Source organism: Tamandua tetradactyla, chromosome 6 (genome assembly GCF_023851605.1).
Source record: "Tamandua tetradactyla isolate mTamTet1 chromosome 6, mTamTet1.pri, whole genome shotgun sequence".
Taxonomy (NCBI): Eukaryota; Metazoa; Chordata; class Mammalia; order Pilosa; family Myrmecophagidae; genus Tamandua; species Tamandua tetradactyla.
The window spans coordinates 128,550,229-128,564,512 of NC_135332.1; the positions used below are offsets into that span (position 1 = coordinate 128,550,229).

The following is a 14,284-nucleotide window of genomic DNA, read 5'->3' on the forward strand; positions in this document are numbered from 1 at the left end:
ATAATTATAAGAATTAAATATGGAAATCATTTTACTGATTTATAACCTCACAATGTCCAACCAAATGTATTAACTTTTTAAATTACAAAAGTGCTCTACAAAATGTAGCAGAGAGCAAAGTTGGGCAAAATACAAAGACAATATTAAGGTCAAAATATTGCAAAAAAAAAAGTGTCTTTCAAGATTTCAACCAGCATGCCTTTAAAAATAAGTTCAAGAAATCTTTACACACTATCCAAGGGGAAGATTTCACTGAAAATCTTGAAAAGTTTAATGACAAAAAAAATTAAAAAGCAATAGAAATTAGCTATTTTATCCATTCGCTGGTCGCAGATGAAGTGTGTCTGTAAAAATTATTTTTTAATTCAATTATCACCAAAAGCTTATTTGAAGCAGGAGTTGAAATTATAGGTAGATTTTTGAAATTTTGAGTATTTCAAATAGTATAGGAAACAGACTGCTAGACTACAAGAATCATTCATGTGGATTTCAAATATATCCCTTCTTTCAAATGATGGAACCTTAATTTGGCACTGTGAACTATGTCTGCCTGAAGTTAAACGTGCTGAAAAAGAGGGCTGAAGGCTGAATAAGTCGTGGAAGATCTTCCCTGGCCTCTGGGTTATTCATCTTCATATACCCGCTACAAGTCCCCACTGAGGAAAAAACCCTGAACTTTTCTCAGATTTTGGCCCAGAGATCCCAGGAATTTAGTCTCCTCAGTGCAGACTACATATTTTTCTTAAACATCAACCACACGGTGATTGATGAGTTTAGAGGGAAATTTAGGGGGAAAAAAACACCACCAAGTAATTACCAATTCTTGAATTCACTATTTAAAATTAAAATTAAGTATTCAGTAAAATACTATACAAATTTGACACTTCCTAAGTGTTATTCTGAGATTTCAAAATCACATTACTTGCCAGCAAAAAAATAGGCATCAAGTCAAAAGTCCAACAATCAGGTGATGATTTATTAGAAGGTGGTATATTTATTTGAGAAAATTTACCACTGCAATTAAAATAAACATAAGAAGACTATTTAGCAGCCACAGGAAATGTTTATATCATAAACTAAAGTGAACTACCCAGAATGCATGACTATATATATTGTGTTTTCGATGGTGTGGAAAATGTGGATGTCTATAGAGAAAAAGATTAGATGATGATAGTAGTGGCTTGGGGTGCAGAAATGGAGGTTGTGTTTTTTTCATGTATTTTTTCTAGAACATTACTGTATTATTGGTAAAGCTTAATAATAACAAGCTTTGAATAAAAACAAGCATAGAAAATTATTCCTTTCTGCATTAATATGCCGTGAAATTGCCTTTTGTACAAAAGGTAGCTATTTTTCTAAGTTGTTGAAATCATTTCCTTATTCTTCCTAGAGATACTGTCTATTTTTACCAAGTAAATTAATGCTAAATTATTTACCAGTGTTTAGCTTTTGTAAGCAATAAAATGACATATTTCAGAAATTATTTAAAATGAAATTCCAAACAAAAGGTACATTAAAAGTAGAAATGTTTATTAAATAAAACAAATTAAAGCCTCAAATTTCTTCAATAGCTTGCTTTTATTAAAATCTGACTTAACATTTATTTTATTTAATAGGTGAGGTGGGTCTTTTAGAGTTGTCATTTTATAATAGACCATGGGGTAGGGGTGGGGGAGTAGATTATATATTTGACTTTATTATAAAGTATTATCTATTTGACCAGTAAGTACTAGGAGGACAAGTTACTCTGACCAAGCAATATTAGGAAAAATGAAGAATCATTAAATAAAGGAGAGGCAATATAATTCTAAGAGTGAAAGGAACAAAAAAATAAAAGGAAAGAAGAAATTTTAAGCTTTTCATTACCCTTGAGATATGGTTCCCACTTAATTTGGTTGGATTTCAATCTTCGTTGTCACTCTGTAATCTTAAATGGACTATTCCTTTAGCCTCAACATTATTTGCCAATTTCTTTGATTTGCTGTAGATAGAATTCTGATGGAAAAGCCCATGCTTGTGTTACCTTCTCAGGCTGCATTTCAGCAATTTCCCTATGCAGTTAGGACCTCTACACCCCATCTTTGTAACCCCAGAAAACCTGCCCTCCTTCCATTCTGTTATATATTTTTTGCATTAGGACAATACCCAGTCTTCCTTCTTTTATTTCTGGTAAACAAAAGAGCTTCCAATGAAAATTAGGAAGTTCCCCCAACCCATTAAATTTTGTAAAGTTAAAAAAATCATGTTCTCACGTGAAATAACCATACCTTTCTTTAGTTTTGTTTTGTAAAGTGTATATCACATTTTACAAACTCAGGTTCTGATGCTGCATATCTTCCCATCAGAGTTGCAGAAAGAATTGGCAAAACATTATCTGATTATTGGTAAGAAAGGAACCTCTCTCTTTGAAGCAACTCATCATAAGATTCAGAGCACAAAGGCCCCTCTCCATGACAATTTAAAGTGAAGGACACAACGCAAACTGAGAATATCATTAAAAGTTGTAGCTACCTCACAAACACACAATGAGCAAATGCAACTATCTTTACAAAATCAAGCTAGGCCAACTGTCGAGGCTTTATAGTCTTTGGCTGGAGGAAGCAATAGAAATAATGATAAACATTTCTGTCACCTATAAACTATAATTGCACTGTAATTGAAGGGGCAATGACCGCTGTAGTTTTACTTGATCTGTCTTTTCATTATGGCATTCTTGCATCATTATGTATGTTGGTTGCACTTTAGAGATTTTCTTAACCCAATTTATAGATTAGCTTATTTAATGAACCTGTTAAATTGTACTTTTGTGGTCTGGGGAGATGGTCCCTCTAAAAGAGCTTGCCTTTTATCTCAAGCAGCAACTTCTATGCTGGAAAAATCTCATTTGAGTTTCAGTCAATTGCCATATTTTCTTTTCCCGCAATAGCAGTGGGTGTTGCAGCCTGTCCAAAGTGCCTCTGTATTTTGGTTCACCGACTAAAGGTGCTCTGTGAATTCAATTTATAAATAAGTAATGTAGACCTTGTTTTGTGATTGAAATGAGGGGCAGATTTAGTTGAGCCTTTTGATTTTCGAGCCCCTAGTGGTATGGATGATATGCGCAATGCTTTTCGGCACCATCCTGCCTACACTCTTTAAAGTAAACTATAATGTGTTCACATCCATGACCTGTTCTTTGCTAGCAGTTCTTCAGCTCTAATGGACTTTGCTTATTCGCAGGGGATGCCACCTCTCTTGAACTCTGTCGCATTTCATTTCTTTTCCTTTCCAGACATCACTTAGTTTCCCCCAGCATGCTTCCAAATCATTTTTGAGCATTTTACCTCTCTAATGTAGCAGAACTTCCTAGAACTAAGGAGTTCTGCTTTAAATGTGATTTATATGTTACTCTCTCCCCATAATGTAATAGTTCTAAGTGTCTCTCAGCGAATATATAGAAACCTTAATCGTATTTCATCTACCCCAAAAAAGAGATTTTTAGATTTCCATCTGTATGCACAAACTATAATGTTATGGTATATCTTATTATAGACTTTGCTTTTTTTTTTAAATTCTTTTCTTCCTATGCTAGTTTTCTCAGTGCTCACTTTCATACTAGAGTATTTTATAGACTGTTTTAACACAATTACAAAATGTAATCCATATAATGATGTCACAATAAAATGTGTAACAATTATATGTCAAAAACACTGTTTTCTTTATAGTTGATAACAATTATACATCTGGTTTTCACTAGCAAATAGTTTCACTAAATAAATGAGTAAATGAGTAAATATATCCCAATTATGTTCCTCATATGTACCAAGTCATTCAAAAGTTGGTTATATAAGCAGTACAGATCCAGTATAAATAATATGAAGGTTTTGAATCTCCTAACTAATATTTATATAAACAAGTAAACATTCATTTTTTAATGAAAACTGATTATGGTGCATAGCATTTTTTCACTTTTCAGCAAAAGCATCTAGAAGTTTTATTGATATTTTTCATGAGAAAAATGTTCAATAGCTAACAAACAAACATCTCTAGGCTCAGTTTCCACATCAATAAATAGTCAGGATAATAAAAAGATATCCTGATAAATACATCCTACCAATACTTCAATCAACAAAGGTTTGTCCTTGAGCTAGTGCTATGTCACTCAAACCCAGTCTCCTTTGTCTACAGTCAAAGGAATCTCTGGCTACTTAAAAAGCCCATAGAGAGAGAGGTAAGGTGCCATCTTGATTTATCTCCCACAGTTGTTTTCTTTAAGCTGATCTTCTAACACTTCTTCCCTTTCAAGCCCTGTTCATGATCAGTTGATAATTTCTTTTGCTTCATACTTGATTCTGTATGATCTTTGTCCTCTTGCCAAATTAATGTGCTAATAAATGAGTGGTATATAAAAGAAAGATTTCTGTTCCTAAGAAGGGTAAATCTGCTTATCTAAGCAAAGAAATATACTTGAAAATAAAGGTCAGCATGATTTCAACAAATTGCCTATAGAATTGGAGCAAAGCTCCTTGTTCATTCATACCTTAAAAATGAACAGTTCGCGTTGCAAGTCAGATTCTAATATCTAGAAAATGTAACCTGATAGTAGCATCCTGTTTCTTTAGTGAGAAATGAATCTGCCAATAAGATACCTATGTCTGAATAATAGAGAACAGAAAATAAATAATCCTTCATTGAAATTTTCCACCAGGCTATTCTCCCAATGATTTCATGCACTTTGTAGAATACATAAGCACCAAACCAACTCTCAGGGCCGTTTGTGTTTTGTGAAGGTTATTTGATTACCACGGGCGTGTGCCTCCACCTCCCCGGGCCGTAATTCCACTCAAGCGCCCCAGAGTGGCTGTGACAACAACTCGCCGAGGGAAAGGCGTCTTTTCCATGAAGGGGGGATCAAGATCGACTGTCAGCGGGTCCTCTTCATCAGGCTCTAAATGTAAGTAATGTTCTTTATTCTATTTCCCTCTAAAGAAGGGCAGGGATAAGTATCATTGCATGAATGCCTATATTCAATAAATTAGCCAAATAATTATGGAGTGTGCAAAGTATTATCAAAATAAACAAGAATGGTCTCTGCTTTCCAGCACGCTACACTGCAGCAGGACAGACAGACAGTCATGGCTTACAAAACCCCAGGGTGTAATCTGAAAAGTGTTTGATGCGAGCAACCAACGCTGTGTTCTGTCCTCACTTAGCTTGTGACATGTTAAAGACCTGAACCATAACACGTTGCTTTTAATGAAGAAATAATTTAACTTCAAAAGAGTACACATGCTATTTTGCTGAGAAACATTATGTAGTATTCGTATATATTTTGAATATTTCAACACCAGAATAATGAAGGTAGGCAATCTATATGACAGAGATGTTAAAAACATAACTTACTACAGTATTATAAGTCACTATGAGAATTATGTCTGAAAACACATTCAGTGTCATAAAGAAAGTAAGACTTTCATATAATTTCACATTAATTACTAAAAAGTGGAGAGAGAAACTTTCCAATCAAACACACTGTTAGATTTTTATATAGACCAGTACAGTTATTAAATGTCATGTCATCAATGATATCAAATAGACCAGCTAAAGCAAGGTATTAATAATAGGGTGGTATAAGGGAACTCTGTGTTTCATGCATGATTTTTCTGAAAATGCACAACTTCTCTAATAAAGAATTTTTTTTTTTTTAATTTTTACATAGACTGATTCAGAACTTTAATTTGTTATTAGGGTATTATTCCTAAGAAAAGGATAACAAAATTTCCTGTATTTCTGAGCTCACTTTCTAGCAGAGAGGACAGAGACAATGAGCAAACAAATTAAAATATGAGATTTAGACAACAGAAAATCACTGTGTAAAAAAATAAAGCATAATGAAGAGATAGAAAAAGTTGGGGAGCTCTGTCTTTCATAGGATCGTCTATGACTGCCTCCTCGATAGGTGTCATTTGAGGAGATCTGAAAGGAAATAAGGGAGTAAGAGAGTTAGCTCTGAAGCTAGCTGAGGCAGTGCAGTTCTGGCCAAAGGAAATGGTCAATTTAATTGGAATAGTCAAGGAACAACAAGGAAGCCAGAGCCAGGGAGGGAAAATAGGGCTGGAGATAAAGTGAGAGAGGTAGAGGGAAGGCCAGTTCCAAGATGGCTACGTAGGCCATGGTAAGGACTTTGTATTTACTCCAGACAATTGATCTGCATTCCAACCTTTTCAGACAAGTACAGCAAATACCGGTAGCCACCCCCATCCCCAAAGAACTTGATATAACTATGGAGACAAAGTCCCAACCAGTGAAACACTTAACATTCCTCTCCATCCATTACCTTGGGAAAGGTATATATTCTGCCGTCTCGGCCAGTGGGGCTATAGAAAGCTTGATAAAGGATTTTTGACTGTGTTTGGAAGGGTAGGTAGATCTGTCAGGTAGGTAGATCTAGAAAGACAGATAGAGGCGGAGAGGCTCCTGTTATTTGGAGAGGCGGTACACTGTGGTGGGGAAGAGTTAAGCTTTGTGTTAAAATGCATGGGGTAAAACCCTCTGTGCTCCAAATTTACTACTTCTGTGGCCTAGGGAAGTCCTCTAACCCCATAAGCCTTGATATTCTCTTCTGGAAAATGGAAATAATAATTGTGTGTCCAGTACATCATTGTGAGAATTAAATGACTTATCCATGAAAAGTGTTAAGGCAGTTCTTGGCTCTGCCATTTCCTAGCTGTGGGTTGTAGAGCAAGCTTCTTTGCTTTCTCTGCCTTAGTTTTCTCCTATATAAAATGGGAACGATTACATTGCCATCGTCTCCTTAGAGTAGTTGTGAGGATTGAATGAGCTAATACATGTGTCTGGTATTATGAAGGACTCAACAGATAATAAACATTAATAACAATTATTATTACCATCATTGGTATTACGTCTGGTATTATGAAGACCTCAACAGATAGTAAATAATAATCATCATTATATTACTTTATCATTATTATTATTACTACCTAGGCAAAAATGTAGTGCTAGGAATGTCAGTTAAGAAACTGAGGGCATTATGATTAAATATAACCCCAAAAATTGGATAGCAGGGTGATAAAAAACTGTGGGGAATACTGAAGGGTCTGGATTCCATCCAGGAGTGAGGGAAAAGACTGAGCAAGGTGGTACCAGACCAACATTAAATATTAGGAAATTCCTATGTGAGGGGTAAGTATGTGGAGGACCTAAACAGGGTGTGGAGATCTTATTTTAAGGGCCACATCTGTAGATAGTCTTTGGTTAAAATAATTAATTGAGAAGGATAAAACGTAGGTCCATTTAATTCACCCCAGTAAATACACTGCATTTCTCAGTTACATATGATTGTTCTGCTGGACAACTGAGTACCACTTTGTTTAAAGAAAGAAATGAAGTCTTGCTAAAATTAATACCTAATATTTATATAGGGGGCAGCCCAACTAAAACAACTATGATGTGTTTCCATTACTTAAATACATTTTTGAGCATCTCTGCTTGGCTTTCTCACTGGGCTTTAATAGGGTTCATTAATATAACCAGATTATTATAGAAGGGAAAAAAAGACAAATAACAAAATGTTCAATTAAGTTCTTATATCAGTATAGCTTGTGAGCATTAAGATGTTCTTCTGAGTTCTAGTAGAATCCATGTTTTTCTTTGCTTTCCACTATTGGCCCAAAAATGTTACAATGTTTCCGCAGTGGAATTATAAAAGCATGTAAACATAAGCCCTACTGATAAATCTCAATAACATTTCTTACCTCTGCCTTGTCCTCCTTTTTTTTTAGAGTAGTTGTAGGTTTGCAGAAACGTCATGCAGAAAGTACAGAGTTCCCTTATACTCCCCTTTCCCCTATTATTGATATTTTGCATTAGTGTGATAACTTTTTTACAATTTATGAAACAATATTATTATAACTATGCTATTAATTTTAGCGCACTGTTCACATTAGGGTTCACACATTGTGTTGTAGAGTTCTATAGGTTTGTATGTGTGTGTGTAAATATGCTTGTGTTAACTTATATACAACTGACAATTTCCCTTTTTTCTCTTTCGATTATGCAATTCTGTGATAATCACATAAGCAGAGTTGTGCCTCCATCCTCATCATCCATTGCCAAACTTTTCCATCACCCCCAAAAGAAATGCCATACCAATTAAACATTAACCCCCATTCTTCAACCCCCAGTCAGCTCCTGATAACCTGTATTCTAGTTTGTTACTTTATGGATATGCATATTCTGCTTATTTTATATAAGTAAAATCATACACTATTTCTCCTTTTGTGTCTGGATTATTTTACTCAACATGGTGTCTTGAAGGTTCCACAACATAGTCACATGCATCAGAACTTCATTGTTTTTATGGCTAGATAATATTGCATTGTATGTGTATACCCATCCATTCATCTGTTGATGGACACTTGCATTACTTCCACCTTTGGATACTGTAAATAATGCCACTATGAACATCTGACTTCAAATGTCTGTTTGAATCCCTACTTTGAATTTTCTCCCTAGAAGTGGGATTGCCAGGTTGTATGGTAATTCTATACTTAATTTTCTGAGGACTTACCATACAATTTCCACAGTGGCTCCACCATTTAAATTCCCACAATGAACAAGCGTTCCTATTTCTCCATATCCTCTCCCACACTTATTATTTTCCATTTTTAAATAATAGCTCTTCTGGCGGGTATGTAATGATATCTTGATGTGGCTTTGGTTTGCATTTCCCTGATGGTTAATGATGTTGAAGTCTTTTCATGTGCTCATTGGCCATTTGTATACCTTCTTTGGAGAAAAGCCTATTCAGGTATTTTTTCAGTTTTTAAATTGGGTTCTGTGTCTTTTTGTTATTGAATGGGAGAACTTCTTTTTATATTCTGGATATTAAACCCTTATCAGACATATGGTTTCCAAATATTTTCTTCCATTCCTTAGGCTCTGTTTTTGCTTTCTTGATGAAGTCCTTTGACGCACAAAAGTAAAGTCTTTTGATGCACAAAAGTTTATCATTCATCTATTTTTTTTTTATTTTATCACTCATACTTTCAGTATAAAGTCTGAGAAACTACTGCCTAACACAAAACCCTGAAAATATTCCCCTATGTTTTCTTCTAGGAGTTATATATTGTTAGTTCTTATCTTTAGGTCTTTGATCCATTTTGAGTTAATTTTTGTATATGGTATTGGGTAGAGGTCCACATTCATTTTTTTGCATATAGCTGTCCAGTTGTCTCAAAACCATTTGTTGAGAGACTAGTCTTTACCCCACTGAGTGGACTTGAGGCCTTTGTCGAAGATCATTTGGCCAAAAGTATGAGAATTTATTTTCTGAAACTTCAATTTCATTCCATTGGTCTATATATCTGTCCTTGTAATATTACCACGCTGTTTTAAAATCAGGAAATATCAGTCCTCCAACTTTGTTTTCTTTCTCAAGATGGATTTGGTATCTGGTGCCACTTACCCTTCCATATGAATTTGATTATTGGTTTTTCCATTTCTGTGAAGAAGTCTGTTGGAATTTTGATTGGCATTGTATTGAATCTGTATATCACATTGGGCTGAACTGACATCTTAACATTTAGTCTTCCAATCCATGAATATGGGATCTTCTTCCATTTGTCTTGGTCTTCTTTAACCTCTTTCAGCAATGTTTTATAGCTTTCTATGACAAGTCCTTTACAACTTTGGTTACATTTATTCCTAGATAGTTTATTCTTTTAGTTGCTATTGTAAATGAGATTTTTTTTTTCCTTGATTTCATCTTTGGATTGTTCATTACTACTATGAAACACCACTGAGTTTTTGGGTTGCTCTCATATCCTGCTACTTTGCTGAATTTCATTTATTAGCTCTAGTAGCTTTGTTGTGGATATTTCAAGATTTTCTATGTGATTATGTCATCTGAAATAGGGGAAGTTTCACTTCTTCCTTTACTATTTCTTTGTCTTGCCTAATTACCCTGGCTAGAAATTCCAGTACAATGTTGAATAAAAGTGGTGACAGTGGGCATACTTGCCTTGCTCCTTTCAGTCTCTCATCATTGAGTATGACATTAGCTGTGGTTTTTTCATATTGGCCCTTGATCATATCAAAGACGTTTCCTTCTATTCCTAGTTTTTTAAGTGTTGTTATCAGGAAGGAGTGTCATATTTTCTTAAGTGCCTTTTCTGCATCAATTGAAATGGTCGCATGATTTTTCTCCTTTCTTCTATGAATGTGGTATATACATTAATTGATTTCCTTATGTTGAACTACCCTTACATATCTGGGATGAATCCCAATTGTTCATGGTATATAATTCTTTTAATGTGCTTTTAGATTTGATTTGTTAGTATTTTGTGGAGGATTTTTGCATCTATGTTCATGAGGATATGAGTCTGTAATTTTCTTTTCTTGCAAAATCTTTATCTGGCTTTGGTATTAGAGTAAGGCTTGCCTCAGAGAAGGAGTTGAGAAGTTTTCCCACCTCTTCAAATTTTTTGAAGAATGAGCACAATCAGCTTAATTTTTCTTTGACTATTTGGTAAAATTCGCTACTGAAGCTGTCCAGTCCTGGGCTTTTCTGTGTTGCTGGTTTACTATTACCATTTGAATCTCTTTAGTCTGTTGAGATCTTCTGTTTCTTATAGAGTCAGTGGAGGTGGTTGGTGGACATCTATGTGCCTCCACCTCTTCTAACACTTGCCCAGATCAGTTCCTAATATGCAGAACGCTGACTATTCTAATAGCCTTCTGAATGGTTTCCTTCACTTTTACACTCCTCCCTGATCCTGTCAATTCCATGTCCAACTGCAGGATTACTCAAAATCAGGAGCTGTTTTTAATTCCTCACTCAAAAACTCAAAATTACTATCATTTACCAAATAAGAATCCAAACTCTGGTTTACTTGGCAAGATGTGTCTGACCTGGTACTTCCTTTCCAATGTTTTCCCCACTAGTCTCCTATTTTAATTGAATACATTTTAAAATATGTATCCAAACTCATATTTATGTATCTCACCTTAAAGTCCTTTCCTATATTTCAATGAAGGTTTTATAGACTATGTTTTTTGTATATAAAAAATTATTATTATTAATTTTCCCTCTTCCAAGAACCAGCTTAGGTAATATCATTCTCATGAAACAATTTTAGACCCTTCTGCTAAAAGCACATCACCTAACTCCAAATTCATTGTTCATCTTCCTCTTATGGGACTTAAGCTTTTCTGCCTCATGTTGTAGTCATTGAAACGCACACCTAATCGTTCCCTTTTAGATTACAAGTTCATTCCTCACATTACTTTTGCTTTGCACAGATCATGCTTTTAATAAATATTCATAGGATATGTCACCAATTTTTTTTTTGTATTTTACTTTTTGTTGTTCATACCTTTAAATTTTTGACTATGAACCACATTTAGAAATGCTGAAATTCAGAGAAAATTAGTTACAAAACATCTTGGGTTGGTGAAACGAGAGTATAAATTCTGACCTTACACACCAGGGAATAAAAGAAGCAAAGATGAGAATGGGGATGTGCACTTTCTAGCTCTATGATTTAAGATCTGCTAATTCCTTTACTTAGAAGACCTTTTCTGTCTAGGAAAATCCAAAGTATCCTTCATTAACAGATCAAGAACTCCCTCTCCTATGAAGACTTTCATGATCCAATCATGCAACCCCATCAAAACTAATTTATCTTTTTTCTTTGCCCACATAGTTGACATGAGCTTGATTAAGCAGCTTGTGACAGGTATTAATATTCCATAAATAAAATAGATATGCTAATGCCATTAATATTTCATAGATAAAACAGGCACAGTCTCTCATTTTCAGTTATTGCAATATAATGAGTAAGACCAACAAGTAGGAAATAACTTCAATACCAAGAGATAGGCATATTTCTATTATTTCCTGTATATTATATTACTACACATTATAATAATTTGACTATATGTTTGTTTCCCTCCACTAATTATAAACTTCTTGGGACAAGGGAGACAGCTCCCTATATGAGAAACTCAAGACTAGGAAAAAAAATAAAAATAATTAAGCAAACAAACAAAAACCATGGACTTGGCGTCAGGTGGCCCTCTCTAAACTGGATTTTGTGTTGCCTCTTTCCTAGGCAAATTTAAACACATTACTTAAAACACTTACTGCCTAATGAATGCCTCACATATTATCATAAGGATTAAATGAAATGATATATGTGAGCAGGTGTTTAATGAATAGTTATTTTATAAAGAAATGGTAGCATTCTCTATTTTATTTTCTCCTTCTAAAAAAATATAGATGGTACCTGTCCATGCAAAAAAAACCCAAAAAAACAGAATATATGTATATATATAGAAAGAATGAGTATGTAGATGTATTTAAGCATAGGTATAATTAATACATGCATATGAACACATATGTAATTCCTTTTTCTAAGAAATTCCACCTATTGGGTAACTGCCTAACTTATATTTACATATATAAGATGGAGAATTACAGAAATGGCTTCCATTTATTTTAGTAAAATATTTTTAAATCTGCCCTTTGAAAACTATTTACAAGGCTGGCAAATTACCTTTTGCATATTAAATTAATTTAAAATGTGTGAACAAGACGAAAGAGAAAGAAGCGGAAGCAAATGAATTAAAGTGATAGTGATGAGGATTTAGAAAGATCCACATTGCAGAAATCAGTGGCCCTTATTTTGCCTAGATGCGACTGAATGAAAAATACCATGGTTCCTTAATTCGGTGAAGGAAAAAAAAAACTGAAACTGACCATCATGTATTTCACATGAAGCTGTACAATACAATAAAGAGCACAGAGATCATAGTCAGAAGACCCACGTTTTAACTGACCTCTATCTGTTCAGATTGTGTAACTTTGAGAGTATCTTATAAATGGCCAGATGCTCATGTTATTTATTTTTTAATTAGTGTATGTCAAAGTGATAAATTGTTGAGCTCTGTGCAAACTATATTTATTCCCCTTATTTCTTATATTAAATGTCAGTTTATCAAAGGCTGGGAAAAATAAAATAAAAATTTTCAAAATTAAAATTATTACTGACATTTTTAATTTTTCAACAAAGTTCACAGGAAGCATGGTGTTGGGGAGGTAGACTAGAAAATTGTGTAGACCAGAATTTCTCAGCCTTGGCACTATAGACATCTTTTGGGCCAGATAATCCTCTGTTGTGGTATGTGGAGACTATTCTGAGCATTTGAGGATGTTTAGCAGCATTCCTGACCTGTACCCATAGAAGCCAGTAGCATTCCCCACCCAAGTTGTGACAATCAAATATTATACATTGCAATATTATATTGCAAAAATATGCATTGCAAAATGTATATTAGCTGAAAATATCGTCTCTCACTGGTAATTCCCAAATTTATTTTTCTACCTCTGGTCTCTCCCATAAACTTGCCTGAGTCATATAATCACCCTTTGTTAAAAACTCTAGACAGTTAAAGTTTCTTTATTTGTCCCTAAATAGACTTGACCCAAAGGGGATTAAAATAAATTGAAGTATTTTTCATCACATTAATCATAGATGCACACATTTTTTTAGATGGACAGATGGTATCACCCTATGTGCCTAATTTCCTTTTTAGATTGTATCTCATGTCCCAGTGAAAGGTACAAACATCATTTTGTTGATTGTATCAGAATGTAATAACACTTATCACCAAAAAAATCAATGAATCTCTTAGAAAAAGCAGGTCTAAAATGATTTAATATGACTTTCTTTTACCCAAGTACTGTAGTGATAGTTTAGGAAAAATATTTAAGATTATTTGCATGATGCAAACATGATCCCTTCTTTCTCTAGAGTTATTCTTGTCTCGAAAAAAGAAAGAATGAAACTGAAGTTTATCCCAGGAAATTTGTTATTTTTCCCCCATTTATCTTTATACTGTTGTTAAAGAATAATTCAAAATTAGGACAAATAATCATTTATAGATAAGTTGCTTTACTCAACTGGATGGCAAAAGATATTGTATTATGACAACATTGATACCAATTAAAAGCAGTGAATTTTCTGCCTGATGTACTCAGATGACCAATTCCTGAGACACCAGGGTTTCAAAGAGAGGAAGAGTCCATTGCTAAGCATGATGCAGGAGATCCCATTGCTTATGGGCCTAAAAATCTGTCTCCCCAAACTGGAGTAATTCTGAGAGTTTTATAGCATCAAAAGAAGGGCAAGTTTTAGGATAATGAGCACAAATGGCTTAAGATTAGAGATGATCTAATTATTGAGCATGCACAGATGGGTTACACGCGTAGTCACAGAACTAA

The 14,284-nt window shown here is 34.2% G+C and overlaps 1 protein-coding gene across 16 annotated transcripts in view; it reads left to right on the forward strand.

Annotated features, from left to right (window-relative positions):
* The window catches only part of RALYL (RALY RNA binding protein like), a 741,752-nt gene that overhangs the window by 662,151 nt on the left and 65,317 nt on the right, over nucleotides 1–14,284 (forward strand). For all 16 annotated transcript variants that reach the window (XR_013178318.1, XR_013178319.1, XR_013178316.1 and 13 more), the window contains one exon: nucleotides 4,770–4,933. Coding sequence is in view for 12 of the 16 variants with exons in the window: in XM_077167112.1 (XP_077023227.1) it covers nucleotides 4,770–4,933 (164 nt within the window). In the remaining 4 variants the exon portion in view is untranslated. The remainder of the gene's footprint in view (nucleotides 1–4,769; nucleotides 4,934–14,284) is intronic.